Consider the following 26800-nt stretch of genomic DNA (forward strand, 5'->3'; position numbering starts at 1 on the left):
TCGCTAGATAATCCCGCCTTTACACGCTCCGATGAGTTGCTGCACCTGCGGGCGCTCGACCGTCCCTGCTGTTACCACGACGACACGCTGTCGCTGGCCTCCACCTGCCCCAGTCACGGGGCTCGCATCAATACAATCTACCCACACAGGTACACACACACACACACACACTCACTCACTCACTCGCACCTCCATTAACGCATATGAATAGTTCATATTTTTTTCTTTTATCTGTCCTCAATCTGTTAAAAGAATGAAATACATATTAGAGTATGAGCTATAACATCTCTGTACTCTGCTGTTAAGTGAACCTCATATGAAGTTACATCAGATTGAAGTGATAACTAAGAATATAATAATCAAGATACACACACCTAAGCTAAATGCAGACATCTAAGCAGGCTTGTTTTGAAAAGTTCAGCAACCAAGCACACATTAGATCTGCAGCCCAAACTTAGACGCACACACACACACACACACACACACACACACACACACACACACACACACACACACACACACACACACACACTCACACTCACACTCTTCAGCAGCCCAGAAAGGGAGAAAACTACTGGCACTAGCAAAAATATTTTGCATTTTTACGTTACTTGTTCTTGGAAAGCTTGGAAAAGGAAAGGTGGGGTCTGAAACCTGCAACCTCACCACTAGATGCCACTAAATCTTACATGCTGCACTTTTTTAAAAAGAAAACAATAAACCTTACTTTTAAAGCTGCCAGTCGGGGGTAGCAGATACAAATATTTGGCACTTTAGCTGCTAAACGCTTCAATGTTCATCAGCTAGTTGCTCACTACCTGTCGCTTCGAGGGCCAGTAGTGCACAGTGGTTTATCAGAGCTTTTTCTGAAAACGGCTGCCTGCATCTTGTAGTGACGCTGCTGTGGATGTCAGGCTCAAAGCCAAAAGATTAATGTTGTAAAACCGAAACAATACGATGAAAAATGCTAATAAAAAGGTCTGTATAGCTGAATTTGGTGATCATTATTTGTGGGTTTTTCCATTCTCACCAGCCCCTTTTCATCTTTTGCTCCTCTAGAAATAGTATGTTTTATGTATGTACTGTTTTTACTAACTATTGAATACTTAAATTAGTTAATGTTGTATAAAGAGATAAAATAAACTGTTAAAACTCAACATTTAATGAATGGAATTTAGTGATATTAAAATATGTGTATTCCAAGCTATGGCTTATGTTTAAAACAAGTTCAAATTAAGTGAAGAAATCCCTAAAACCAAATATCAATGAATAAAACTACATTTCTGGCCCTTTGCTAATCTGTATATTAAGCTTTTACTGCTTATTGTTCCCCCAAGTTTTTCTTGATGGTACTTACAGACATCCATTTACATTTTTGACATTCGTTAACTCGTATAATATATAAACAACGTCTGTGTAACTAATCCCTTGTCTGTGTTTTCCCCGTAGCTCCCAGTACGGTTGGAGGGGAAGCGAGATGAGCATGGGAGATGGTGTGCTGGACTCGGGTAAGGCCAGTGACCTTTCTGTCTGTAGCTGGCCCGTGGAACCCATTCAGTGGACCCCCTTCCCACTTCTGCAGCAACTGGCCTCCCATAGGACACCCACAACAGTGAGTGTTTGACTGTGTGAGAGAGAAACATAAATATATGTATTTATATGTGTCTCTGGTTTCATTATGTGTTGTTTCCCTGTGAAACCAGGTGAAGGTGTCGAGGCCACGGTCCTACTGTGAAGGCATGGAGCTGGTCGACCTGGGAAAGAGCTGGACGGCTTGACACTCGTGAAGAAGAATAAAATAAAGAGTTGACACTGGTATTTGCAACACATTATTGCGTTCTAGGCCTCACATGTTCTTGTTTGGTTGATGAAAACTGTAAAAAAGAAGAAAGAAAAAAGAAACTGAGTGTAAATGTGTATATAAGTGTATATTTTGTTTGTTAGGTTTTTGCTCCAGTTCTGTTTCTTATCCCTCTGATGGGATGTAGGATGTACTGTAAAGAAAGAAGAACAGAGTAGGTCTAAATGTGTTATATCATGCTTTAAGAACTTCAATCTTACTCAGGGCAAGAATATATGCATTACATATATTGTAAGTAAATTAAAAAATACTGCTTTGCTCTCTGAGGTCATCGCTTGCAAAGGACAGTTTAGTTGTGTAACACAAATACACAGTTTAACACAAAGGCAGTTAAAACGCTTTGTATAATGCATTAAAATTGATTAGCCTTCTATTGCATGAATGAATTATTACTTAAACATTGTCAATATGTTTGTGTTTTCTTACTTTAAATAATGTAAATATAAAACAAATAATGTTTTCATTCATTTCATTTACTCATCAATGTTTTTAAGTCAAATGTACATTACATTCTCATCACTCTGACCCAGTTTCCTCTCTTGAAGTTGAAGAAGCAAAGGAGCATGGCCCACTTTTCCAGCCAGGCATCCCCTGTATTGTTTGCTTGCCAGGTCCAGTAGTCTGTGTTGTCCCTTCGGACCGGATCAGGTGGCACCCGCTTTACTTTTCCTCCAAGGCACCCAGTGGTGTGATGTATAATCCAGATAAACGGTACAGTTACAAAATGTCTGGAATTACAAATACATTGATTAAAAATGTTTTCCATTTAAAGTTGTAAATATAGTCTCAGGGTAGCTGAGTCTCATGAAAATCAATTACAGTCCAATAGGTTGAAGCATATTCACACATGGTTATCATATGGCATCAAATCATCCTGCTCATGTGATGTAATCAATTACCAGTCACATCACAGCAGAAGACCTCCTTTTCACAATGAAACACTGAAATGTGGATTTTGTAGTACTGTCTTTTAGTAGAATTCACATAAACCACGTGGCAACTTTACTTTGTATGTGTACAGATTGTAAAGCCCTCCGAGGCAAATTTGTGATTTTGGGCTATACAAAATAAACTGAATTGAACTTAATGCAATGGAGGGTTAGGAACCCAATCACAAGTTTTCTGGTTCAACTCAGTGCTTAGTAACAAATGTAGCTTCTACTTTGACTGGAAATGGTTAATAGACAACCGCTTACTACCCTTAAAGGTAGCAAGAGATTGACTCATTTGGCTGTGTATATATTAAACACAGTCAGAAGTGTATTTGGGCCTAAATAACTGTAAAGTAGCAGTAAATTTAACTCTGTTCAATAATAGACAGACCTGACAATTGCTGAGATATATTCACTTCTCTTTGTCAGGTTGGAGTTTTTTGGGCGGGGAATTTCTGTCTAGAAATCTGTATCTTCTAATATTACATTACAAAGAGTATTTCACATCCCTTCTTCCCCTCTGCGTCTCACTCAAGCACACACACAAACACACACACACACACACACACACACACACACACACACACACACAAGCTACACTTCCACTCAAGGCTGCTTCTGAACCGGAGCTGGAATGTGATGCCATAAATGACTGGGAAGTCTGGTGCAGAGTGTAACGGGCAAATATTTAAATTGCATTGCTCTCGTGTAATTGTCCCTGTCATGGGAAAAGGAATAAGGGAGTGATTGGTTCGTGTGGGGGGGAGGATATGTGGAAAATAAAGGATGAGTGAATGTGCAGTAAAGGGAGGGAGAGAGAGAGAGAGAGAGAGAGAGATACAGATAGGGGATGAGTGAAAAGTGGAAGAAGCTACCTGCTAGCTTCTTCCATATACGGTCTTAGTCAGAGCCAAGAGCCAGGCCTGTGAATTTCTCTGACTGTGCGAGTGAGCAATGCAGGGTGTGTGTGTGTGTGTGTGTGTGTGTGTGTGTGTGTGTTGTAAACCATGCATGAGTCACACACGCCACCAAATTATGAAATGGCTTGAAAGATATGAGAGGAAACATTAAGAAATATCTGCCAAGGAGGAGTCAGTGAGTACAAAGTTTACACCCCCCCCCCCCAAAAAAAAAAAATATGATTAATCTCCTTCTACATATTAATCTCTAGGTGCTGGAGAAGGATACAGAAATCCATCCTAAAGCAGAACGCACATTCACCCACACTCAGCTATACACATGCACAGCCTTAAAAAGGGAGATTCATTCATTTCCTCAGACTGGTCACATGACTTGAGCAGTGCATTCTTCCCCCCCATGTGACTAGCTCCAATATCTCCTTATATGGATGTCATCCAAAGAAACACTTAAAGGGATGGTTGTCCTGCCCTGGGTCTATACTTGGTGTGTGTGTGTGAGAGTGTGTGCGTGTGTGTGCGTGTTCAGTGTCTGTCTAGAAAAGGATAATGCCACTCTGAAAATCCAATTCCCTGATTAGATAATTCACTCCCCCTCTTCCTTCTATGTTATCCTTAGCTGCTCCGGACCAGATGACATATGGGCATGTGTGTGTGTTTGAAGGTCTGTCCGGTCACTTCCTGTGTGCATCTGACAGAAGTGAAGCACTCTGAAACCTACTTCCTGTCTCCTTTGGCGAGCCGGCTATCAAATACCCTTATTAGGAACACAAAGAGCCAATGAGAATTCCTAGCATAAGTTTATGTGTCTTTGTCCGGGTGCCCTTATTGAGTTAAAACTGCAACCCATACCCACCCACTTAAAGTCTCCTGTCGATTTATAACATGAACTTTGCATGGCAACGTTCAAGTGTGTTATCATAATAATGAATATAAATGAGAACTTCAGGTTGGAGACGCACAAGCCTTATGCGCACACGGGTGTGTGCATGAGCAGGTGTGTAAGTACATATCAAAGTGTGTCACATTCCTCAGTAATAGTTTCATAATAGGCCTCGGGGTTTTCATTTCGAAACCACAAATAGGTAAATTCCAAAATTACACACCTGTCCAATATGCCTCATTAAGGCAAGCGAGGCTGATCGGGCCTCCACTCCCTGAAACTGGTGAAACAAGTGATGAGAGATAAGTGATCTACGGCCTCCTGAGTGTTTGCTGTAAACATACCTCAGCTAAGCGTGACAACATGTATCACTATCACTCTGCATGAGTGTGTGTGTGTGAGAGAGAGAGAGAGAGAGAGAGTGAGAGAGACACTGGTATGTCAGGGTAGACGTGTTAATCAGGGTGTTAACAGTGCTGTCAGTGACCCTGATACTGGAACCACCCCACCTCCTGGCACTACCAGCCACCAGTGTCTTCCATGAATTTGCAAATGCATTAGCACAGTCTTCAGTGCAATCTAGTTTGAGTCTCATTCCCTCACATCCCTCATCTTAAATGAGATCGATCATGGATCTTCTTGCCTATAGTAATCTGCACTTTTCCTTCCAATGCACAATAATAAAACAGAAAGATAGCAACACGGGCAGATGAATCAAATGCAGTTGAGAGAAAACGTGTAGGATGTGGCTCATGTCAGGAAGTAAAACTATAACAGGGGTGGACTGCATTACATACACAATGTGCTAATCAGCTCAATAGACAATAACATGAAAGCACATATTTCAACTTGTTTCAAGGAGCCAGCTGTGTGTCATTTGTCTCATCCCGATGTCCCCCATCATAATAAATAAAGATGCATGATGTATGACATGTGTTTTATTGAACCCCAGATTAATACTTAATAGAACATAGGTTATGATCTCCATGCTGCTCGTCTCCTCCGGCTCGTCGGGAGCGCAGGAGCGTTATCTGCATGGGCCACACCCAGTGGACGCGGCTGGACCAATCAGAGGCCGCTGAGCGGAAAGTTCTCCTTTTATGGAAAGGGGCTGCAGCGCCGGCTCACATAAAACCCTGCAATTTATTGGCCTCCATTGCAGTCAGGTTCAGACACTAAACCCTACCGGAGTGTAGCGCGCAGTCACAGCCCTCCTAAGCCGATAACCCTCCTCCCTCGAAACGGGTAAGACGCAACTGCAAGACGAAGAAGTTTGGGCGTGTGTTTTGTTTTAAATGCGTTTATTCAACGTATGCATGCATGCGTGAGTGTGTGTGTGTGTGATATTGCAGCTTGCATGTTAATGACACGAGGGTTTCTCGAGTTGGAACAGCTGACTTAAATTCGGTCACTCATAGATTTTAAAATGTTTCTGATAATTGCTACAAATTGAGGGGACGTCTATGTGTTGTGTATCGGTTGTGTGTGTGTGTGTGTGTGTGTGTGTGTGTGTGTGTGTGTGTGTGTGTGTGTTTGTCGGCATGCTGCCGTTTACATGTCTCAGATGGTGTAAATGATAACCCCGGCTCTCCACGCTGTCATCACTTCATCAGTTTAACAAATCAGACTGCGTTTAAAATAAATTGAGAGGGCTTGACCTTCTCGTTTACATGTCAGCTTTGGCTTTGACACGCTGTCTGGGTCTGGTCTCAGATTTGTCACACAGATTGCATAGACGGATTTAATTTATAATACTGAACGGTCACATAAATATGACAATGCAATACGACCGTTTATTATAAGTAGTCTTAACTATGGTGATCAGGACACAAAGGAACACCTGATGATGGGTGGAAGTAATTCACTTTTTTTTTTCTTTTTTTTTTTACTATTTTTAAAGCGACACCGTTTTCTGACGAAGGGAGTGGCCGTGCTGTGTGTATGTGTGTGTGGGGGGGTTGATGTTAACTACACACGGACCGGGCTGCTCGTTGTCTCTCAGCCGCTGCTCTCTTTTGCCTTATATGGGCATGGCCAGCCGAGTGGTGAAGCAGCCTTTTGTCTCTGCTCTGGGACCTGCGCCACTGCGACATCCAGCGTCCAGTCTCCATAACGACGAGGCTTTAACCCATTTGATGTGTGCCAGATGTAACCCAGGACCGTCACAGAGTGTTCAGTGTTCAACATTAGCTCACCACCACCCCCACCCACCCTTCTCTTTGTGTCCCTCCTCTCTGCCCAGAAAATGGAAGACGAAATCGCCGCCCTCGTTGTTGACAACGGATCCGGTATGTGCAAAGCTGGCTTTGCAGGAGACGATGCTCCACGTGCCGTGTTCCCCTCCATTGTTGGCCGTCCCAGACATCAGGTACAGCTTCCACATAGTATATAAATGACAAAGCTTGTAACAAAAGAACATTACATTCTTAAATTTCTGTTTTAATCTTGATTTTAAACTTTTTGTTTCTTCTGATTTTTCTTTACTAGGGAGTGATGGTCGGTATGGGCCAGAAAGACAGCTATGTTGGCGACGAGGCCCAGAGCAAAAGGGGAATCCTGACCCTGAAGTACCCCATTGAGCACGGCATCGTGACCAACTGGGACGACATGGAGAAGATCTGGCATCACACCTTCTACAATGAGCTGAGAGTTGCCCCCGAGGAGCACCCGGTCCTGCTCACAGAGGCTCCCCTGAACCCCAAGGCCAACAGGGAAAAGATGACCCAGGTAAAGACCCCCCCTCCCTCACACAGTAAAACCCTCTCTCCCCACCTGCAGAGCCCCGCAGCAGAAACATGTGTGGCCGCTCAGGCATTTCTTCCTCTGCTCAATCTGTCCATTTCCTCCTGCTCCTTCAATCTCCAGGTTTCTTTAATCCCATGCTGATCTTTTCATCTCTGCGGAAGCTTCAGGTTTCTATCTCTCTGCACTGTGATGCATCAGGATTGACTTTTTTGCAGCATGATTACTGCTGTGTTCAAATCAGGCTTGTTTTAAGTAGATGAAAAGTCTTAACTACACTGGTGTCTGCATGATGCACCAGATGACTGTAGAGCAGGTTGCGGCACAGTCAACTAAAAGTGATTGAACAACTGGGTTTTATACTCTAAACAAAACAGGCCAGTGTGCTGTGCTTTTCTGTACTAACCCGCACTATATTACGTCAGGTTACATCGACTCATGTCTCGTCTCTTCTCTCCTCCAGATCATGTTTGAGACCTTCAACACCCCTGCCATGTATGTGGCCATCCAGGCTGTGCTCTCCCTGTACGCCTCCGGCCGTACCACCGGTATCGTCATGGACTCTGGTGACGGTGTGACCCACACAGTGCCCATCTATGAAGGCTACGCCCTGCCCCACGCCATCCTCAGGTTGGACCTGGCTGGCAGAGACCTCACTGACTACCTCATGAAGATCCTGACTGAGAGGGGTTACAGCTTCACCACCACAGGTTGGCACACAAACCATTCAAAATAAATTGACATTTGAAGCATGAGGGGCAAAAACTAATGAGAAACGACAACCTGGGACTGACTGTAAAATGTCTTGTCTTGCAGCTGAGCGTGAGATTGTGCGTGACATTAAGGAGAAGCTGTGCTACGTTGCACTGGACTTTGAGCAAGAAATGGGTACTGCTGCCTCCTCTTCATCCCTGGAGAAGAGCTACGAGCTGCCTGACGGACAGGTCATCACCATCGGAAACGAGAGGTTCCGTTGCCCCGAGGCCCTCTTCCAGCCCTCTTTCCTCGGTAGGTTCAGTCTGGGAACAAACGCAGAGGGAGTTAAACTTTTGTGACGCATAGCGGGTTGTCGTCGGGTATGTGGAACACAGAACTCACTTTCTTCTCTCCGTCCTCTCACAGGTATGGAGTCTTGCGGTATCCATGAAACCACCTTCAACAGCATCATGAAGTGCGACGTGGACATCCGTAAGGACCTTTACGCCAACACCGTGATGTCCGGAGGTACCACCATGTACCCTGGCATCGCTGACCGTATGCAGAAGGAAATCACTTCCCTGGCACCCACCACCATGAAGATCAAGGTATGACTAGTCGCACAAAAAGAAATCATGGCAAAACAATGTGGTGTTCCAGAAGGCTCTTTACCTCTGGTGACACCTGGTGGACAACCGTGGTTAATTCAGCATTCAAGCGCTCTTGCATTTAATTGACTTGCCACCTTTTTTTTTTTCTTTTGCCCCCTGCAGATCATTGCTCCCCCCGAGAGGAAGTACTCCGTATGGATCGGTGGCTCCATCCTAGCCTCCCTGTCCACCTTCCAGCAGATGTGGATCAGCAAGCAGGAGTACGACGAGTCCGGCCCCAGCATTGTCCACAGGAAGTGCTTCTAAAGAGACTTGTCAGTCCCCCTCCATCCCCCGAAACACACACTGCTACAAACCCAAACGACTGGCTCGGCATACATGCCTACACCAACACACTGGTGTATGCCGAGCCCGCAACGCCACTTCCCATTTCCCCTCATCACTATGGCTATGGCACCATGCCCCCTGATGGGGAGAAACTCTTTAGGAAGTACAGGGCGTCCCAGGCGGTGTGAATGTGTGAGGAACATGATGTCCATTGTCGTGTTTGTGTAGGTCATTCCAGATGTGTTTGTTCACCACCTTATTTGCCTCTATGAAGGTTTTTCTCTGGTGGGCCCACTGCCCAACAGACATAGTATTGCTTATGTAAATTATGTAATCTTTTGTTTTTGTACTTTCAGCCTTAACCAATACTTGGTCCAGTTTGTTTGTCATTATGCAAAAGACAAAGCTTCTACCTTGTATGGGGGTGTGAGAAGGATTGTGCCGGGGCTTCAAGCCTCTGGTTTACACTACAACCCAATAAAGCGCACATGTCTGAGATTCCAGTCTGTCTACTTGGTGTTTATTCAGTTTGATCAGCTAAGAATTTGCATTGTGTCAATTGCACGCTTTAATTTAAGTTGATGCGAGTTAAACACAAGTTGCTTTACACTCTGAAGCTTAAAGGTCACCTTTTACCTTGTCACAGTAAATAAAACGACTGCTGCTCTATTCCATGTCGTTGCTTCAGTTTCATTGTCCTGGTGTCACTGTCATGGCTCACTAGTTTACTATAACAGTCAAATCTTCTGTGATAGTTCTATACTAGGGAAGAATCGAAAGGTTAATTAATTGCATCCTTGAATTTGCATCAGGCGGAAGGAAAGTAAGCTTCAACAAAACCATCTGTTAACGGTTCCAAACGATATTAAAGTCTGGAAGGCAATGTTATAATTTTGGTCCATCCATAAAACTTGTCGTCATCGAAACTAAGTACCATTATTAAAAGCTAACTAAATACCCCTCTGCCTACTCTGAGTGTTGGAGAACCACAGTGGCCTTTAGGATATTAGTCCAACTAGGAGGGACTCTAATCAATGTGCTGCTTTTCTACATGACAAAATAATTGCTTAAAAGGTCCCTAACAGGATTAGAATTTATATCTAAATATTGTTGGGGGCAACAGTTTACAAAGTCGCTATAAAACAAGTAGACTGTATAAGAAGTGGAAGTAGTCATTGTAATGTGACCCATGGGTTTGTGCACTAATGTATTCTATTGCCAATGAATCTCCCTAAATGTTAGTTTAAAGGAGCGTAACTGCTTAGTCACCTTTTTGTTGCAGTGCCATCATGTGGACATCTAAATTAGTGAAGTGATTATATATTAAATATGATCCAACTTTGTGGCACGGACTACAAATGAGTCATATTTTATAATATTGAAATATTAGGTCACATTAACAAATTTTAATATAACGATCTTTTCATGGTTTGAGCCGTATTTACTGATTATTAGATAACTGTTGACAGACACTTTTTAACAAACTGCAAATTTGATATTAGTTTGTCCCACTTTGGATAATACAGTATTACTAGAGAACTAGTTTGTAGCTCTTAATTTTTCTGTCCATAAATTAAACCCAAATCTTTGCTATACTTCTACTCTCCTATATTTCAGAGGCAAACATTTAACTTTTTACACCACACACAGCTATATGTACTAGCCACTTTAAAGATCAAGGTTTTACATAAAATATATACTAATTTTACAAAAAAGTATGGTGCATTATGAATGACTTGTTATAGATTAAACTATCCAACAGAATAAGAAGTCATCTTAGTTGTGACAAGCTACAACATAAAATGGTTCACAAGAATCCAATAATTTTATATCACACTGACCGAGGTCCTTCTGCTGCCTAATTAATAATTATACTTTTGATACATTGAATTGATAATAATTATGTTTTTGTTTTGTTTTTTTGAATGCAGGAATTTTACTTGTTGTGGTATCATTAATATCTCTTTTTTTTAACTAATATGAACACTTTTTTTTAATTCCTGGCATTCTTTGGAAATCTACACTTTGTTGAAGGATATTTTAAATTCAATTCATGCTGTGAGAAATGGAAAATTCCTTAAAAAAAATACATTAAAAAAAATTCAGATCGGCCTGACAGCAACTTATTTTTTGGACCGACCGGAAGTAGGTCCGTCACTGACAGACTCCCGTCCCTGTGCAGCAGCGATAGTGGTCCGTCCTGTCAACGGATGGCTGTTACACCCGGTGACACCGCCTTTGGTCCGACGGAAAGCGGTTTCATCGGAAAATGAATCGCTGGGCGGCCGGATGAACATCTAAAATCAAATTAAAATACAACGAATCCTGGTGACCATGAGCGGGACCGTGAGAGGGATTTCAGAGGACATGGACCGACAAATTGTACAAGTGAGAAAACCGAGAAAACCTCGACAACCCGTTTACATTTAACGGTGCCGCTGGGCAACAGAACTAACGTTAGCTAACATTAACGCGACGTTAGGTCAGACCGTCACAGATTCCTGCTAAATTGTTCAAACAAGTTTGGTTAATACGCGTAGACGGTTTAGTAAAATACTGATATGAACGCGTTTGACCATTGCTACAATATGTCGCTGGTAATGGCATCATCTTTTAATCCCAAATTGTACTATTGTTGTAGGTGTTTCCGCCCATTGATACTTCCAACTATAACCCTGGTTCATAAGGGATATGTATAAGATGGAGCACTATTAATACATGTGATTTTATTGATGTAGTATCCATATCGTTGTCATATATTTATTATTATTCAAAAGTCAGTTGAGGTATTTCAAATATTGAAATGTAACAATATCATAACCAGATAGGATTTTTGCCAAATCCAGCTAATGAAATACTCCCAAATAACTAATACTGATGCAAAATGATATATACATATATAAACCGTGTTGCCATAAAGCAGTCCCACTAATGATGTGCAGCATTGTCTACAATGGCTGAATACAACCAGACATTAAATGGAGAGCTACCACAATATGAATGACAAATTGTCATAAAATAGGGTCTTAATACCAGCTGCTGTCTCTTTGTTGGACCTCAATTACAAAATATCAAGAATTGGGAGTTGATACCACCAGGATTTGCAGCATCTTGGCCGTTATGGTAATACTACCTAAAGGTTGACTGAATACACGGAGGGTCTAAAAGCTTTTAATCGTGACACCGCTTGCTGTTTGTCTCAGGCTGTATTTGACGAGGACACAATATCCTCCACCTCGGTGGGGATGTCCGATTTATCCGACGAGATCCTGCTGTGCATCCTCCGCCATGTTCCAGTGTGTGACCTGATGCGGAACGTGACGAACGTCTGCCACAAGTTACACACACTGTGCCACGATAAGACCCTGCTCACAAACGTCAGCCTGTCTGAGGAGTATCTGGTAAAGCTGTTGAATACATTTTTACAGACTTTCTTTTTTCTCTTCATCTTTTGAACTGATGAGGCATGTTTCAAGATCGTTTCACTGAAGATGTCTAGTTTTCTATGTGTGTGTGTGTGCGTGTGCGTGTGGATCCTTCTGTGTATTTTGAAAGCATTTCTTCAACGACACAGTGGAGTATTTGTTTCATTCTAACAGCTGGATTTAATAAAATGAGTCCTTTGTTTCCTCCAGGCTGACGATCTATTGGTTCGCCACATATTAAAGCGGTTGGCCAATCACGTGCAGTCTCTCAGCCTGAATGGTTGCTACTGGCTGGCTGGCTCTACAATGGAGCTTCTCGCTCGCTGCAGAGGAGTGACGCACCTCGATGTCACCGGCTGTCGCCTCACTTCCCTGCGTCTCTCCCGTCTCCTCTCCTCCCTCTGTCTGCTCAGATCCCTCGCTTTTGATGTGACGGCAGGCTTCAACTCGGCTCAGCTCAGCTCGGAGGCCGTGGATTCACTGAGCCGCCTGTCAGAGCTCAGACAGACACTGTTGACGCCGAGTTATGGTGTGGTGCCATGTTGCGCCCAACTCCGCAAGTAAGAATCTGTCAAGATTACTGAGATCTCACATGACAAATTCAAGTGTTGGTGCTTGATGAAAAGTAACAAGATCACAGTTCATCCTGAGCTGAACATGATTGTATGTAGCAATACAATAGCTTTGGATACATTTAATTACAAACCATAGTAGGGACATCTTACTGTCGTCATTTTTTCATGCTTTTTTATTTATTTCCCCAAACAAATTTTGAGTAAATTCTGGTAGATTTAGTGGTGCTTTTTCTGATTCTTTGTCAAGAAACTCAGTTTTACAGATCTGATTAAATCAACAAAATTAGTAGACTGATCATTTGATGACAGCCCTTTGAGTGACAAAAGTCAACCTCTAGGTGGCGCCAGCAAAAAAGTCAGAGGGTCCCCATAGTCAGCAGGATGTATCCTCTGGGGACCATGTCTACAAAGTTGTGTGCCAATTCATCACCGTCATAGCCATCCCTAGCTACTAGCTAGCACGGCTAAAATGCACAAGTGCAATTCCTCACCTGCTCGTGCTTTGTGTCAAAATCAAATCTTAAAGTTAGTTATTTCAGAAGCCAATTTGCATTTACTTGTCACTTCAAAGCACATTTCTGGTCTGGTGATGTCGGACCAGACATCAGCCCACTGGATGCATTTGGTCCATTGGTTGAGTTTAGCGACACCACGCTAAATGTAACTGGCATTCAAGTTCTTGTCGCTTCGTCTAAAGACTTTGTGTGACTATTTTACTGCTACATTGTTAAATGTGTGTCTCTGCCTTGCAGGCTGATGCTGCAGTTTGACATCTCCGATGTGACCAGAGAGGGTATCGGTGTTTGCTGTCAGTTAATGATGGGTCAGAGCAGTGTGCCGCATTACCAGCAGCTGGAGGAGTTCACTGCCAGGCTGGCTCCGGGGGAGGTGAGTGTGTTAGCGTTCATGTGCATGTGCATGTACAGTACTGTGCTCTCGTATATATCTGCAGTACACGCTTCAATACTGTGTGGTTTTGTAATTGGTGTGTCTGTGTGTTCACGTCCTTAGGTAAACCAGACCTTGCTCCTCCTCTACTTGGCAGTGTTCAGCGTTCATGTGCCGAAGCGTCTCCGAGTTTTCCTTGTGTCGATTCCTGGCCCAAACCCGGCACACTGGCCCGCTGCTCCCTCGCTGGCCCAGAGCTTGGGCCAGCGCGGGGACCTGGAGGCCCTGCAGCTCCCTCGGTCCTGGCTGGATTCCTTGTCCCTCAAGCGAGCCCTGGAGGGAAACAGTCCAAAGCACCTGAGCTTCAGCCGCTGCCCAGCGCTGTGGCCGCAGGTGTTCCAGTCGTTGCTGGAGGGAGGAGTCAAAGACGCCACGCAGCTGACTAGCCTGAACCTCAGCGGGATCAACAAGGTCCTGTACTCTGAGTGCAGGAGCGTGGAGGATCAGCTGGTTCCTGCGACAATGAGCCGGTTGGCAGTCGGCTGTTCCAACGTGAAACAACTGAACCTGATGCACACACACTATCATCACGAAAACTCTGCTGGGCTGGGTGGGGAAACGCACCTGTGTGCCAGCTTGGCCAAACTCGCACACCTGCGCTCTCTCACTCTGCCTGCCTGCGCTCTGTCAGACGGCTTAAACACACTTCAAATCAGTTCAAACAACACGTCTCCCTCTCCGTTGTTCCTGGGGCTGAAGAAGCTGCCACGTCTGGGGATCCAGAATTTCAAGCCCGATACAGAGTCCTCTCTGTCGGGGGACAGCATTTCAGGGCTCACTCTGCTCTTAGCCGGCTGCCCTTTTTTAGAGACCTTAGAGCTCATTGGTCCGGGTTTCGTCTCCGCGCTGCCTCGGCTTGAGCCTTGCACGCGCGCCAGCGTGGAGCCTCGCGGCATGTGTGCGTGGGCACGAGGAGTTGGTGACGCACACTTGGCGGCGCTTGAGGCTTTGCCTCGATTGCATCGTCTGACTCTGGCCGGGCTCCCTGGGGTTCTCAGGGGGACAGGCCTGTTACAGCTGACCCGGCAGTGCAAAGACCTACAGGTATTGTCCCTTGCCAACATGGGATCACTAAAAACCATGAACTACACCCCTGCCTTGCTGGACACACTCAAACAGTGCACGCAGCTACGGGAACTCAGGTTAGAGGATGTCTTTGTGTACCCTTTATTTACTCTATTACTAAACTCTACAGTCATCATTATTATTATTATTATTATTATTATGTCCCTTTAGTTAACGGATTGTCCATCTTTTCAGTAAAATATTTATTTATTTATCAATTCTCATATTTCATTTATTATTTGAACTAATAATTTAATCCGAATGTTAGTTTTCCTCAGTGGGGCGATAAGCAGACTCTGAACCACCTAAACGATCGGCTTACTTTGTAAAAACAAAAAGAGTCCAAATATAATTTCTCATACAAAAAAATTAGATGCATTGAGATTTTTTCAGATAGTTACGAGAACCCCCAAACTGAAAAACCATACATTCAGATTTAGCTTGTAGTGTGATGGAGAGTTGTTGTTTTTCATGTAAAGTTGTTCCTTCTATTCACTATAAAATACAGGGCAGAACTTCAGTCTGACTGCATTTAATGAAAAGAGTTCACATCTGCTCAGCTTTCTGTTTTTCTATATTGAACGTGTGTGTGTGTGTGTGTGTGTGTTTGTTTCAGGTTGGAGCAGCCGTACCTGAATGCCAGCGCCTCATTCTTTGAGGCTCTGTCCTGCTGCTCCCGGCTGCAGCGCCTCTGCCTTATCTCACGCAGCGGTACCTTCGACCCATCGGCCGCAGAAACCTTCATGGAGCAATGCCGCCACGTCATCATGTGCCACATGTTCATGGGTGGCACCTTAGTGGCTTGTCGCACTCTGCAGAAAGCTCTGCTGGACAGGTCAGTGCTTTTTGTGTGAAGACAAATCCTCAAACATTTAAGTGATAGTTTGGATTTTTGTTTTGAAGAGGAGTTGAATTCAATAAACAGTTCTGATTCTGAAATGGCTAAAGAAACCTTTCCTTGTGTTCTCTCTCTCTGTCCGTTAGATTTTCAACGGATCGCTCGGCTCTGAGCGTGGTCATCTATCCGTTACATCATGAAGACCTGCCCTCGGTCATTAGAGACATCCCACTAACGCTGCTGGACAGGATTACTTTGTTCCAGAGCCACGTGGCCCAACCACCACATCTATCCCCATTGTGACATCACCAGAAAGCTTCAGTGTGATTGGTGCTCAACAGCTGCTCAGACCCATTTTATTCTACAGGAAATAAAAGTCACTTATTGAAAGACTGATTGTCATCTGCACAGTGATTTCTGTGCCATGTGTTTCACCAACAATGGTTTCAGGCTGCTCTACAACAATCATCATCATCATCAACCATGATTGTTTTCATTTACCTGACAAAGTAATGATGGTTTGTTGTTCCAGGACTTTTGTCCATTTGATGCCGTTGGGGTTCTCAATTGAGGCCTTTCAATCATAAATAATGTCTATTACTTCACCGATATCTGTTACTTTGAAAATAAGTGCCAAACATATAAATGAAGGGATGTATTTGTTCAGATACTTCTGAATCAAATTATGTTGTAATAAACTCCATTGAAATGATCTAAGTATTGTCTGTGTACCATTATTATCGTGATTAACACAATCGCCAGTGGACCCAAATTTGCTAACGTGCTGTGGCGGACTCAGACCGGCTGGAAGCGAGCACTAGATTGCCCTGCATCACACGACGCTGTTTGACTGGACCTCTACTCCAGGTCACACAGCTGGGCAGAGTCTATGACCCACAACCCGGGGTAGAGCGGCTTAGTGAACGTGGTTTCTACTCTGTGCAGCAGCTGCAGTGCCGTGTCACAGACGCAGTAGTAGGTCAGGCTACCGGCCTTGTGATCGAGGTACACGCCGACTCTGGAGGACCGAGGCTCCGGCACCGCAGTCTCCTCATCCTCGTGTCGGAAACACTTTGTGTTTCCGTTTATGTCTAAACTCCAGGATTTGTCGTTGCAGCCGAACGCACACTCTGCGTAATAGTCCGATCTGCCAAGATCTTTGTACGCCACCGCTATTTCAACAGATCCTTTGAACTCCACCTCCCAGTAGCAGCGTCCAGAGAGACCCTCTTTACACAGCACCTGATAGAGGTGAGAGAACCTGTCCGGGTGCTCGGGGTAGTCCTGCACTGTATCTGTGAGCTCCACCTTTCGGTTCCCCTCAGACAGAACCATCTCTCTGTACGCCGTGTTCGGGTCCAGGGTGAGGTGACGGTAATCTGTGATATTAGATTAGATTAGATTAGATATTCCTTTATTAGTCCCGCAGTGGAGAAATGCACAGCAGCAAACGGGGTAAAGTACACACAAGAGACATGGTAAAAATCAAAAACAAGTAAACACTCAAAAAAGAGGAGAGAGAGACGTGGGTCGACGAACAAACGTTGATTAGTCATTTCATTTACACACCTGGAACTAACGTCGGGCTGTGTTTTATTTCAGGGATGATTTAAAGAAGTGTGTGTTTTGAAGCAATAATTTGACATTTTGGGAAATTGGCTAATTCGCTTTCTTGCAGAGAGATCCAGCAGATTAAACGAGAAGATTGATACCACTCATATTTGTCATATAAATATGAAACCAGACTGGAAATAAGGGGAAACCACTTATATTTAATATATGTCCAATTAATTATAAAATGAGTGCAACCAGGGCCATTATTGGCTTCTAAGCTCAACTGCATGTTCGTATCCTAAAGAGCAACCGATTTCCATGGCACGTTACAGTTATCTGTTTATTTTGCATTTTTAGATACAAAAAGACTCACATTTTATGAAGTCTTCTCTGGTCTGAGGTTCATCGCTCTGTAAATCATCTGACACACACACACACACACACACACACACACACACACACACACACATTCAACATCTCATTTTTATAAATACTACTTTTGAAGTATCTCTGAGGAAAGGTGCTAATATGTAGAGCTAAAATCATCAAAACACTATGAAGGATATTTTGCAACACCAATGTATTCCATAATATGGAAGATGTCTTCAAAATCCCTCATAATAAAGCCATGAACATCAGATTAATTCAAACAGAAAATGTTGTGACTCTTTTTGCTTATTTTATTGTAGCTTACGCAAAACCATTCATCTGGACAACAGAACATGATGAGATCAAATTATTATATGATTTTGTTTGAATTTGATCAACAATCTGGATGAAATGATAACACTAACATGTTTTTTATGAAAGTCATGTGGGCTGCTGGTACATTTGTATAGTGGGTGTGCTGTTTACCTGGAGCCGGCATGGTGTTAGATACAGGATGGGAAGGAACTTGCTGATCTTGTTCTGAGATTTCCTGCAATACAGAACATTGTCAAAAACTGTGTGGCTAAAATACATATTATTGAGGCATGCCCACATTCACTTAATTGTTCTCTTATATTTTCTATAACTTCTGAAATTAATGATTCAAGAATCCTCTACACAGGGTATCATTTTTGATAGGAAAATACTGCTCCCATAATTCTATTTTTGTTGGAATACCTTTTGTGTGTGTGCCTAAAACAGTAATGTTAGAGATATTAACTCAACATGCAACTATATGAAGGAGCCTTGAGCATCTCAGGATTTAATAATATGTTCGGGAACATTAGGAGAAGGTATTTGAATATTATTACAGTATTTACAACAATAAAGTTATTCCTTCACAGCCTAAAAAATATATGACTAACTCAACTGATGAAACAATAAAGCTGTCCATAGATCACAAACCAAACTTCAGCAACTATCATTCACACAATGCCCTTATTTTGTGGCTGACGTTTTAATTACTACAATAAATGACTGTCTATGAAAGGCACACTTCTTGAATTGAACTTTGGAGCCTCCTGCTGAGACAAGTTGGCACAATGTTATATGACTTTCCTTGGTAATAATGTTGACTGATGATATAGCCTACTTCTGCACTCTGATCATAAATGCCTTCAGCAGACCTCTAAATGTGTGTGAGAAACTTACATTTCATGTTGTCAGAATTACACAATGATAACATAGATTTTAGTGTTTCTTAAAATACAAATGAACATTTCAAATCATGTCTGAATACAGTATGAGCGTGTAATGAGTCGCACACTATTAAAATGTGTTAAACACTTGTTATAAAACTATGTACTTTACCATTGCTCCAGCTGCGTCTCTCTCCTCCATTGCTGTAACACTGATTAAAAATGGTATCCCGGAAGCCGGTGTCGACCCTGACAACTGTGTCTCTTTCTAAATAAATCAAACCGGCCTATATATATATATATATATATATATATATATATATATATATATATATATATATATATATATATATATATATATATATATATATATATATATATATATATTCTTCCGCATTTTACCCCAGGAAGTCAATTTAGTGACCAGCTGTGGGGAGGAGCGTAGATCTACCTTCAGGGACGTGAAGTCAACGGCTCAGGCAAACGAATCAATCACCGATGTAGTCGATCGACGTGGGACGTCCTATCCGGAGTAGATTAAACTGTTTCAATAACTAATTTACCTCAGACATAATCTGTGATACGTTTAAACTCAATTTATGTCAGTTGTGATTCATTTCAAGGATTGAATCGCCAAAATCGGCGCTTTATAATTATTGTTCTATATCTACTAGTTAGGTCTTGTGTAGTGTGTTTGTCATTGAAACATCGTGGTGCGCACAACATGACAGAAGCTGCGCAGCTGCCCTGAAACTAGCATTTGTGTGTTTGATTTGTTTATTTTTAGAGTGACGTTAGATTTAAATTGCTAAACATGTTAACATCCGTCGCCGGTTTGTGCGCGCGAAACGGGAGGAAAGTCTCTGTAGCGAAATTGTGCCTCTTTTCAACGGTTAAGACCTCGGAGACCCTCAACCTGACCGGGGGGCGAGATGTGTCACGACACCGGTCCTCCGGGCTCGTCCTCACACCGACTCCCTGGCAGCTGCTATCCGCCAGATCTGTGTCCCTATCAGCCGCTTCCCACGCGGGTGCAGACCCCTCAGCCCCGGCTCAAAAAGACCCCCCAGACCGGGAGAAGTTCGGCTCCTTCTCCACCGACATCTCCTCCAGAAAGACGTTCAAGAAAATCAGCCCGTACGTCCAGGACCTGCGATACCGAGAGGAGGACGGGGATGGAGACAGGGTGAAGTCTCGCAAGAGGACTAACACATCGTACTGGTACTTCTTACAGTGCAAGCGGCTGATCAAAGAGAACAAGGTGAGTCCGTTTGAGCGGCTCTGTCCTCCTTTGTGTGTGTTTTAAACATTGTGTGTGTGTTTTAAACATTGTGTGTCCTCTCTTAGCTGCAGGAGGCCATGGACTTGTTCAGCAGAGACATGCTGCAGGCAGAGAAGCTGCAGCCGGAGGAGTGCAACTTCACTGTGCTGATGGGAGGCTGTGGTCGAGCTGGACAACTGAAGAGGGCCTTCAGACTCTACAATGATGTAGGGAGATTTATGTACACACTATTATCATGCGTATGTGTACATCAGGGCTTTGATTTGATGATTTGACTTTGCAGTGACGTTACATTTATTGATGAAGCGCATTTAAAAAGTCCTGTAAAATATAATAATATATAATAAAACAACATCACATACAAAAAAGCAGTAGAGACAACATAACAATTTAATCCTGTACATAACTAAACGAGTAAAGGAAAACGGAAACGAAGAAAAAGAAAACATGCAAGTCTTAAGTTAGCCTTGATTGAGGGACAGCCAGGAGCAGCTGGGATCGGAGAGATCTGGGGTTGGACTGGAGGCAGAAGAGCTTGGAGCTTTTCCTGGTACCAGGTAGAGGTCGAGCAGCGTCAAGGCAAGACACTGATTGGATACTTCCCAAATAAAGAGCGTTGCAGTAACCCAGATGAGAGGAAAAGAAGGCATTTGTGTTAAACTTCAGGTCATTAAATGAGAGCAACGGTTTGAGTTTGCAATAGTTCTTGGTTTGAAAGAGCGACCTTTCAAAACAGTTTAAACTTCCTGGTCAAATTTTAAAAGCTGCATCAAAGACCAAGATTTCTGGCATGGGCATGAAGGACGCTCAGTCGCTAGGGGAGATTCCAGATCTTAAAGTGATGTGAAACCGTGTCCTGTGTCCGTTTTATATAGAATGTGTCAAGCTATAACTAGCAAATATGTGATTTATTTACTTCTACTTTTGATTAAAAATGTAACGCAGCAGAGCTGCAATATATCGTAGCTTCAAGAAGGTTATAGTGTTCGTTTTTTGTTGAAACAAGACAGCTATTTTACTCAAATTGGTTGTATTATATATCAGTTCCAGCTTCAATATCCAAGTTGTACTTGTAGCCTACGATAAACAACGTTATGAAATAATGTGCGCGTGTCTTCCAGATGAAGAAGCGAGGTCTCGATGCCACGGACGCCACCTACACCGCGCTGTTCAACGCCTGCGCTGAGTCTCCGTCCAAACAAGCCGGCCTCCAGCAAGCCTTGGCGTTGGAGCAGGAACTCCGTCGCAACAACTACCCGCTCAGCACCATCACGTACAACGCCCTCCTCAAGACGCACGCCATCACCAACCACCTCCAGGCCTGTATCCACACGCTCCGGGTACGACACGGGCCGACAATCTGCAGGGTCTGCTCGCCAAATTGTCCGATTTCTATAAGTGTCTTGTGTATGTTTGTAGGAGATGATGCAGAACGGCCATGCTGTAACTCAGAAGACGTTTCACTACCTGCTGATGGGATGTTTGAAGGACAAAGAAACTGGATTCCGACTGGCTTTACAGGTAGATACAGGATTTACAGCCACCTTACGTTTGTGAAGAAAGGCCGATTTACTCTGGGATTCTTCCATGAAAGTTGCCAATCGTGAGAGAAACCTGCTTCAACCTGTGGTGATCAGTACAACCTGAGGGATACTAGATTGGGGTGATTAACCAGAATGGTCAACCATTCAGAAGGCCAAAGACTGGCTGCGTCGGTACTCTTCGTTTCACAAATGTAGGACCAAAATCACACAATGTGATTTGTTGCCGTGACCCACGTTTGGGCAGCTGTGGCTCGAGGTGATGAGTGTCATCCTTTTAATCACAAGGTTGGCGGTTTAATTTTTTTCAGTTTATTTGATATAGCCCAACATCACAAATACAAGTTTGCCTCGGAGGGCTTTACAATCTGTACACATGACATCCCTGTCCCGGGACCTCACATCGGATCAGGAAAAACTCCCCCAATAAAGATAGTAAAAACCCTTTCACAGGGAAAAAAGGGGAAGAAACCTGCGGGAGAGCAACAGAGGAGGATCCCTCTCCCCGGATGGACAGAAGCGATAGATGTCATGTGACCAGAATGAATAATGTAACAGAGTTACAGCACATTCAATGAATGTGACAGAAATTATTCATTTAATGAGTAGTAGGCATGGTCCATGATCCAGATCGCCACGATCCCAGCCAGCGCCTTTTCATCACAGCTCAGCTCAGCCACCATCGGTGTATGAAATGTGTGTGTGAGAATAAGTAAGGTAGAAAAGCGCTATATCAATGCAGTCTTTTTAATATTTACAAACCAACCGATTTGAATAAAAACCGCATGAAATGATGCACAGTGAAACATAGAAGGAACCTCTAATATTGTTGTCATTGCACAAAGTTAATATGCACCATACCTCTTTACCTTGTTTCAGGTGTGGCGCCAGATGCTGAGGTCCGGGATTCTCCCAGACTCAAAGAACTATAACCTGCTCCTGCGAACTGCCAGAGACTGTGGGATTGGCGATGCTGCCCTGGCCACTATTGTGCTGCTGAGGCCCGATGATCCGTACGAGAGGGAACACATGTCCCAAGTAAAGTCAGAGTCTGGACACAAAGATGTAATAGACATTGACCTCCTGGAGAGGCAGTTGTTTATCCAAGCTGACCCGCACAATGACGGTCAGCAGGACAGCAGAGGCAGTGAGGAGGAGTCCGACAGCAAAGACTCCGCCCATTTGGTGCCTGTCAGACAAAGAGACACCGCCTCGCTGCCTGTCCACATAGCAGGTGATTCTCCAGCCCCTAACCTGCTGGACCTCTTTGAGGGTAAGAGGGGCGGCGTGGTCTCCCTCGGCACCGTGGATGGAGCGTCGGATAGGCTCGCTCTCATCGGAGGAGCTGAAGGATTCCTGGAGAAGATGGCCGCCGGCCGACTCAGTCCGGACCTCAGAACCGTGACCCTGCTGGCGGACACGATGGAGCCGGGACGCCAGTCTCTGCAGACGCTGCTGAAGGTCGCCAAGCAGCACAAAGTGAAGCTAGACATCGCGTTCTTCAACACTGTGATTCGCAGAGCAGCCAGAGCTGGTGACCTGGAAGAGGCAAAGGTACACACACACACACTCACTCGCGCGCACACACACACACACACACACACACACACACACACACACACACACACACACACACACACACACACACACACACACACACACACACACACACACACACACACACACACACACACACACACACACACACACACACACACACACACACACACACACACACACACACACACACACACACACACACACACACACACACACACACACACACACACACACACACACACACACACACACACCTCCGTAGTATCTAGCCATGCCGATGGTTTCGGGTTTTATCTCGCCAGGTTTCTCTGTCTGTTTAATTTACTATAGTGTTGCCATTTTCTTCCAATCTACTGTGAGAAATATTGGACTTTTTACTAATTTATTTAAGTGTGAGTGCATGTTTTTGATACTCGTCTTTCTCTTTCCAGGCCGTGTTGAGCGTGATGCGACAGCGCAACATGAACGTGGACGTGAAGACGTTTGGAAGTCTGGCGTTGGGCTGCGCGCAACAGCAGGACGGGCTGCAGCTGCTGAAAGACATGGAGGTGATGAAACTACTAACAGTCGGATATATGTTAGATCGAGGACTCGCCGTATATCTGTATCATCAAGGACAGAAAATCAAGACAATATTTTCACTTACTATTTTAATCTTTACGTGCGTTTATTGCAGGAGGCGGGACTTCGGCCCAACGTCCAGGTGTTCTCTGCTCTGATTGGCCGAGCAACTCGAAGAATGGATTTTGTTTACCTCAAAACGATGCTCAAAAGCATGAGCAGCATGAAGGTGTGGCCTAATGAGGTCATCATCAAACAGCTGGAGTTTGCCTCACAGTATCCTCCCAACTATGACCAGGTAAGCGTACGTACAGTACAGCGCATCAGGGAGTTTCACCAACTAGTCGTTCATACCTGAGCATGAATCATATCTGTAGCTAAAGACTCTGCTCTAGTCTTCTTTGCTCAATCATTTTAGGGGAAGGGAAGCAAACCGGTTCCCCAAAGCTTCTTGTACCAAAGAGTTTCGGAGATAAGAGATCTCAGCCCTTTCTCCTCATTTCCCCAACGGTATTGTTGCTCCGACAGTGAAAAGATCCACATGTGTGTCTGCGCCGTGCTTTAACTCGATGGTTCCAGGCATCGTGGCTTCATTCGTGTGAAATACCAGCGGCAGCGCCTCTCCACCAAAGTGGACAAGACCTACGCTCGGCTCCGTAGAGTGTTTTAGCTTCTTTCAGCCCATTGTTTTGTTTTTCAGGCTGTCAAACTCCTCGCTCTCATTTGCTGTGTTTTCAGCCCCCGTGTTACAAACACACTTAAAAGCAAGGTGGTGAATATAATGGAGCGTTTAGCTGCTAAAGAGCCAGATGTTTCAGGCGTTAAAGGTGGCCATGACTTGCCAGGTGGCCTGTAACACAACTGATTGGTGCTCCATATCTTACTGGATGTGTAAATATACAAATGTTGAACTTAGCAATGTTTTTTTTTAGCTTAGTGGCCAAAAACATCCCACTATGATTACAGTCATGCTGTTTATAAGTGTTGTATTGACTTATTCATGTTGCCCCTCTCCTCCCCCATGTCCTTCCTCCTTTCCATCAATCCCAGTACAAGACAAGAAACAATTACCTGGTCCAAATCGATGGTTTCCGTGGTTACTACCAGCAGTGGCTGAGAGCAATGCCCGCTCAGGGCGGCGAGGACGACCAGGCAGAGCTGCAGTCTGAGACGGAGACCGAAGGGCTGAGACCAGAAGCTGCAGATGGACTCACAGCGGCCCAAAAAAACCAGCGAGCCGCAGCAAGGAGATATAAGCCTCACAGCAAGGACAAGAGAAGCAGCGCTCCTCTTTAACAGCACTGAGGATCTTATTGTCTTTATTTCCTCTGTTGGTCTGTTTGCGTTCAGCTGTGTAACTCTCAGATCAGCGGTGTACCTCATGGACCTTCCTTCAGTGGACTTATGGAAGATGCATTTCAAAATCGTTGTAATTTGTATTGCAATTAAAGTCAAATTCATGTTTGAAACATAAATTTCAACGGAGTTATATGTATTTTTTGAAACTCAATCTTTTGGGTAATTTGTTGAGTAATCGATGGACTTCACTGGTCATTTGCGATTCATGTAGAAATGCACACTCATTTGCAAGATGCACATTGTGTGGTGGTTTTTATTCTTATTTGAATGTGAAGCGCATTGTAGAGGACACACATTACAATTTGGATTATAGATTTACAAGTTCACTGAACAATGATGTTTTTCAGATAAGGTTTAACATATTTTAAACAACTTAAAACTGACTTTCTTCGACCAAAAATGTCTTTAATGAACAACTATTCCTCAACCATCTTTGCTGAACTTGGAAGTGTTGAGGGGCTTTGGGAGGGAAAGGATGGTGCAGTTTGTTATATTGTTTAAAGGATGCATTTTAAGAATCAACTATTATCCAATTGTGGTAGACGGTAATCTTAAAGCTCTGAGGCTGTTAGATAGACTGAAATGTAACGGGATGAAAACTGAACTAGTGGATTAGTAGTGTTTTTGTTAACGCTTGTTGTTGTGACAGGACGGATTATATGAGTCGTTAGGTGTCTGACAATAATTAGATAAACTTTCTAAAGAATCTTTTCAGAGAGGAAATGTGGATGTATTATTTGATAGTTAAATGAGAGGCTTAAAAAGAATTAATCAAAAGGCAACAGAAATACAAAAAAATATCGACCAAAAAAATAATAAAACCTTGGATCGGGGAGTTATACCTGTTGATGAAGTTACTCCAGAGAAACTTGGATGACACAAACAATCTAGTATGTATTTATGTATTTGTGTATTTATTTATATGCGGTAACTAACGCTGCTTTATCAAAAGGTGTATACGATCATTATGCGTTTATCTCCTGCTCCATAAATCCGTCCAGTAGGGGGCGGTAATTCCCCTGTGAGCTTTAAGTATACCGACCAACAATTGAGCCCACAAAGAAGACAATCAAACGTCACTTCCGGTCGCGATGAGTTTGGAGCACGCCAGGCGCCAAAAATAACTACTTTGCTTTGGAACAACAAAAGTAAGACAACTGTTACTAACGAAAATAAAACGCCAGTAAAAACGTGTTTAGTTTCTGTATCTTGCAGTAAAGAAGTACATTTTTAATGTTGACTCAATCTGCGACAGCGTTTACACGTATTTAAGTTTCGGTTTCCTGCTTTGAGGAAAAGCGAGCAAGCTTCTTAAAAGTAGGAAAACAAGTTATGTGGTTTGGTCTGTTTTGAAAAGTGTTTTCTATTCAATGTTTATGACAAAGATACTTTAATGTCATCTAGATATGTCCTGTATATTTTTGCCCCTTCCCAAAATATTGACAAACCAGCCTGTAAACTGAGGAACAGCACACGGTGTGTGTGTGTCTCAGGACACACACCGTATTAACTCCTTTCCCTGTTTTTTCTTACCTGCTAGACATCCCTGATGGGC

General features: G+C 43.5%; 4 protein-coding genes across 4 annotated transcripts; 3 read left to right on the forward strand and 1 right to left on the reverse strand.

Moving 5' to 3' along the window:
* The first annotated feature begins 5758 nt into the window (after positions 1 to 5758).
* Positions 5759 to 9472, forward strand: actb1 (actin, beta 1). The gene is made up of 7 exons (XM_079219634.1): positions 5759 to 5838; positions 6836 to 6961; positions 7081 to 7320; positions 7799 to 8045; positions 8152 to 8343; positions 8458 to 8639; positions 8805 to 9472. Exons 2-7 carry the CDS (start codon positions 6839 to 6841, stop codon positions 8946 to 8948), a joined length of 1128 nt encoding a protein of 375 aa, XP_079075760.1. The 5' UTR covers positions 5759 to 5838; positions 6836 to 6838; the 3' UTR covers positions 8949 to 9472.
* A 1831-nt stretch (positions 9473 to 11303) lies between these two features.
* fbxl18 (F-box and leucine-rich repeat protein 18) lies at positions 11304 to 16138 on the forward strand (the record flags this gene model as incomplete). The annotated part of the gene is made up of 7 exons (XM_079219667.1): positions 11304 to 11357; positions 12173 to 12370; positions 12605 to 12954; positions 13722 to 13857; positions 13981 to 15059; positions 15599 to 15817; positions 15967 to 16138. 7 exons carry the CDS (start codon positions 11304 to 11306, stop codon positions 16121 to 16123), a joined length of 2193 nt encoding a protein of 730 aa, XP_079075793.1. The 3' UTR covers positions 16124 to 16138.
* Positions 16139 to 16641: 503 nt separating this feature from the next.
* On the reverse strand, positions 16642 to 19159 carry LOC306737865 (stonustoxin subunit beta-like). The gene is made up of 4 exons (XM_079219668.1): positions 19115 to 19159; positions 18230 to 18293; positions 17748 to 17795; positions 16642 to 17199 (listed from the first exon to the last, which is right to left on the reverse strand). The coding sequence occupies exons 1-4, from the start codon at positions 19142 to 19144 to the stop codon at positions 16679 to 16681; spliced, it is 663 nt and encodes a 220-aa protein (XP_079075794.1). The 5' UTR covers positions 19145 to 19159; the 3' UTR covers positions 16642 to 16678.
* Positions 19160 to 19756: 597 nt separating this feature from the next.
* Positions 19757 to 25348, forward strand: ptcd1 (pentatricopeptide repeat domain 1; the record flags this gene model as incomplete). Its single annotated transcript, XM_079220315.1, has 8 exons — positions 19757 to 20203; positions 20290 to 20430; positions 21346 to 21564; positions 21644 to 21745; positions 22645 to 23319; positions 23757 to 23873; positions 24002 to 24184; positions 24937 to 25348. 8 exons carry the CDS (start codon positions 19757 to 19759, stop codon positions 25180 to 25182), a joined length of 2130 nt encoding a protein of 709 aa, XP_079076441.1. The 3' UTR covers positions 25183 to 25348.
* Between the last annotated feature and the right edge of the window lie 1452 nt (positions 25349 to 26800).

Source organism: Taurulus bubalis, assembly GCF_910589615.1.
Source record: "Taurulus bubalis genome assembly, chromosome: 6".
Taxonomy (NCBI): Eukaryota; Metazoa; Chordata; class Actinopteri; order Perciformes; family Cottidae; genus Taurulus; species Taurulus bubalis.